Source organism: Charadrius vociferus, unplaced genomic scaffold (genome assembly GCF_000708025.1).
Source record: "Charadrius vociferus isolate BGI_N301 unplaced genomic scaffold, ASM70802v2 scaffold172, whole genome shotgun sequence".
In the NCBI taxonomy this organism is placed as follows: domain Eukaryota; kingdom Metazoa; phylum Chordata; class Aves; order Charadriiformes; family Charadriidae; genus Charadrius; species Charadrius vociferus.
The window spans coordinates 967,628-971,265 of record NW_009647217.1 but is presented as its reverse complement, the minus strand read 5'-3'; the positions used below and the strand labels follow the sequence as shown (position 1 = coordinate 971,265).

The 3,638-nt window shown below is 66.1% G+C and overlaps 1 protein-coding gene across 1 annotated transcript in view; it reads right to left on the bottom strand.

The window, feature by feature from the left end:
- The window catches only part of PHLDB1 (pleckstrin homology-like domain, family B, member 1), a gene marked incomplete at its 3' end in the record, with an annotated part of 20,615 nt that overhangs the window by 2,169 nt on the left and 14,808 nt on the right, over nt 1-3,638 (bottom strand). Inside the window, 4 exon segments of the mRNA XM_009879516.1 lie at nt 85-201; nt 2,722-2,844; nt 3,314-3,403; nt 3,576-3,636. Of these exon segments, the coding sequence (XP_009877818.1) occupies nt 85-201; nt 2,722-2,844; nt 3,314-3,403; nt 3,576-3,636 (391 nt within the window).

The window sequence follows — 3,638 nt, the reverse complement described above, 5'->3', positions numbered from 1 at the left end:
GAGGGGGGCTGGCACCGGGCATGCAGAAGCCACAGCCGAGGTGCCTGGGGCCACGCGATGCCCAGCTCCCCCCGGCAGCCATACCTTGGGCGAGGGGCTGCGCCCCAGCACAGAGAGGTTGAGCTGCGAGGATGAGGGGGTCCCGCTCTTCATCCGAGGGGTAAAAGTACCAGCGTCGCCCTCCGTTTTGGCACGATAGACCTGGACACAGAGACAGGGAGGTGAGAGGGGCACGGCCGGGCTGCAAAAGCACCCCCTGGATAGACGGCTCAGCCGTCAGTGGGGCTGAGCATCCCCTCCCCAGACCCTGCCCCTGTGTCGGTGCCCTCTTGGCAGGGGTGCGGGCAAGTTTTTTTTTCGGCCCCAGGCATGCTGCCCACTGTGGGTCTGCTCGGCCCCTGCCTGCTGCGGCAGCCGGGTGCCCGGCAGGAACATCCCCACGCCGCCCCACTCCCACCGCGGCCGGCAGCCCCGAAGCCTGAGCCCCGGCAGCATGGAGCCAGGATTACCTGGAGAGGCTTGTGAGAGGAGTGAGCTTTAGCTGGAAGCGGAGGAGGGGAAGAAGGAGGAGAGAGAGAGGAGGAAGAGGTCTCAAAGCCAGCCATGACCTCCTGGTACCACTTCTCTAAATCAAGAGCCGGGAGCCACACGGGCCCCCCTGGCAGCTGCTGCTCCATCTGGAGAGAGACGCCATGTGAGAGAGGAGGGTGAAATGCAGCAAGAGGGACAGACACACAGAGACGGAGAGGTTGGAGCATCCCTGCCTGAGCCTGCACACCCCCCCCTCAAGAATGGGACCTGCAGACCCCCAGGGATCCCGCGCGCTCCCTGGATGAGTCCGGGCAGCTCCAGGACCCCATTGCTGCTCACAGGGCTGGGCAGGAGCCGATGGCAGTGCCGGGAGGGCACAGAGACACCCCTGCCCCGCACGATGGTCTGGGCAGGGCACCAGGTGGGCAGCGAAGCAGCGGCAGGGCAGTGAGGGGACCACGGGCTGGCAAGAGCATCACCCGCAGCTCAGCTCACCCCTCCCTGTGCATCCCCATTGCCGCCCGGGGAGAGTGCGGGGAGGAGGCAGGGAAATGGGGCACGAACCTCTGCAGAGCTGGAGGGAGAAGAGACAGACGGAAGAGGAGGAGGAGGAGGAGCAGCACAGCCTGAGGATGAAGGAGCTGGAGGGGCACAGCCCAGCAGGGAAGCGGCAGGGGCACGGAGGCCGCCCAGGATGCCCGAGAGCTGCTCAATGGTCACGTACTGGGCAGAGAGAAGCAGATTAAAATGGGAGAAGAGGCTCCAAGCAAGGGCAAGCAGGCACAGAGGAAGGAGCAGCCCCCAAAAGAGGGTCCACATCCCCAGGAGGAAGGGCAGCTGGTGCTGTCCGCCGCTCCGGCTCTGGGCACCGGGTCAGGTCTCTGCCTGCTCCGCATCCTTCCCACCTGGGACTGGCGGCCAGGACTGGGTCCAACAGGCAAAGGGCCGCCCTCCCGCCCCACTGGGCGCCCACTCTGCTCCCCAGCCCCGCTGCCGCCACCCCAGAGGGCAAAGCCCATCCGGAACAGGCGAGAAGCGCTCCTTGGCACAGAGACTGGCGCTCCAGCCGCTGCTCCCTGCTCAGCTGCAGCCGGACAAGTCGCCCAGCCCAAGGGAGCGGTGGGCTCCGAGCACCAGGGCACTCAGGGAGGCCACTGCAGCATCCTTGCTGCCTGGGATGCGGCGGGCAACCCAAGGGAGCAAACGCGAGCATGCTCTGGAGCGGGTACCTCGTCGGCTGCGTGAGGTACAGCAAGCAAGAAAGAGTGCTGAGCGGCAGCAGGGGCAGCAGCAGAAGCTTTAGTGTCCGGGCTGGGGCCGTGCGCATTGCTGCAGAACCTGAAAACGTCAGACAGCCTCATGTACTCCTAGAAATCCACGGTGGAGGAGAAGGAGGAGAGTTAGACCCATGTGCTGGCATCACGGCCCTGACCGCAAAGCAGGAGCGAGTCTCCCCCCATGCACCTGCCCAACCCTTCCCTGCCTCGCTGCCCTCCCTGCCTGCGGCTGCCGCGGTGCAGAGCACCGTGCCAGGAGCGGGGTGCCCTAGCTGGGCTGGGCGTCCCGGCACGCCACCTCGCTCCTGCCTTAGGCGCAGCTTTGCCGGGTGCAGGCTGGGGACGTGGGGCTGCAGCTGCCCTGCCGAGTCCCCGGGTGCCTTCAGCCATTCCCATCACCCAGATCTGGGGGTCCCACGGGATCCCCGGCCACAAGGCCTCCCCCGGCTGCAACAGCTTGAGCTGCTCCAAGCCAGCTTGAAATCCTCTTCCTCACCCTTTCTGAACCAAACATGCTAAAGCTGGGGACTTGCTCTTTTTCTGGGGCAGCCAGGCTAGCTGGTCCCTAAAGGATGCTGTCAGGGGGTGCCCAGCCAGCGGGCCAGCGGCAGGCGAGGGGGAGGCGCAGGGATGCCTGTGCCACAGCACCGCACCGGGGTTAAAACGGAGCGGCAGCCAGGATGCCCGGCGGGCTCAGGAGAGCACCTGCAATCGGGGCCGAGTGTTAACGAGCACAGCTGCCAGAGAGCGAACTGAGAAATGTCCCAGCCATGCCATCTCAGCGTGCTGCTGAGATGCTGATGCTGAGCGTGCTGATGCCCTGCTGCCCGACCGTTAGTCTGCGTGAGGGGTCTGGCGGCGGCTCAGCCAAGGAGGGGGCAAGCGAGCAAGCACGTGCGGTTAGTCCCGTTACCTCTTGTGCCTTGGGGTAGGAGCGGGCGGCAGGAGAAGCTAAGGAGGCAGCTGCTGCTGGCAGGGGGCTGGGGGGCTTAGTTCCCTCCAACAGCTCATAAGGCTCTGAGATATGGAGGGTCTCCTGTTGGAGGGTAAAGGGAGCCCCCCCTCCGGGCACCGACACACCCCCATGTCTGCTCTCCATCCAGGACAGGACATCATGCAGTGCCTGTCCCAGGTGCTCCACAGCCCTGCCGAGCCATTCCATGGGAACTCGCAGCCCTTGCGGAGCTGCCGCCAAAAGCCTGGACTGCGCTGGGATCCAGCAGCACCCGAGCAGCCCGGCAGGGCAGGCGCTGCTGCTCCCCAGCCTGGCTCTGCTGCCTTTCCCTCCCTCTCTCCCTCCCTCCCAACCTGGCGACGGTCTCTGCAGCCCACGGAGAGGCTCTGAGCAGCCAGGAGCACCTGGCTCTGGTCAGAAGGTGCTTGGGAGCACAGGAGCTGTGTCAGCGCAGAGCCTGTGGTGCAACCAGACTCGTCCCCGCTGGTGACAGCAGCTCCGGGCGGCAGCAGAGCAGCCGTAGGGACCTCACCCCCATCTCCCCACTTACCTCTCTGAGAGCTGAGGACATTTTGGGGAAGCTCCGGCCGCCTGTGACGAGCTGGTATCGCCGCTCCAGCGAGATGAGCTTCTCCTTTTCCTGAGCGCGGGGCGAGAGCAGAGGCAGGGGATGGTTTGGGGGACCCCATGGCCAGTTCCCCCCAAGCTCACCCCGGCTGTCAGCACCTCGGCAGGACTCGGCACAACCTTGCCCCCTGCCGCGGGCAGCCCGAGGGTCGGGGAGCACGTCGACCCCCCGACCGCTGCATTACCTTCTGCAGGAGCTGCAGGATGCCATTCCTCTCCCTGGCCAGGCGCTCGGCCCCCCGGGCCCT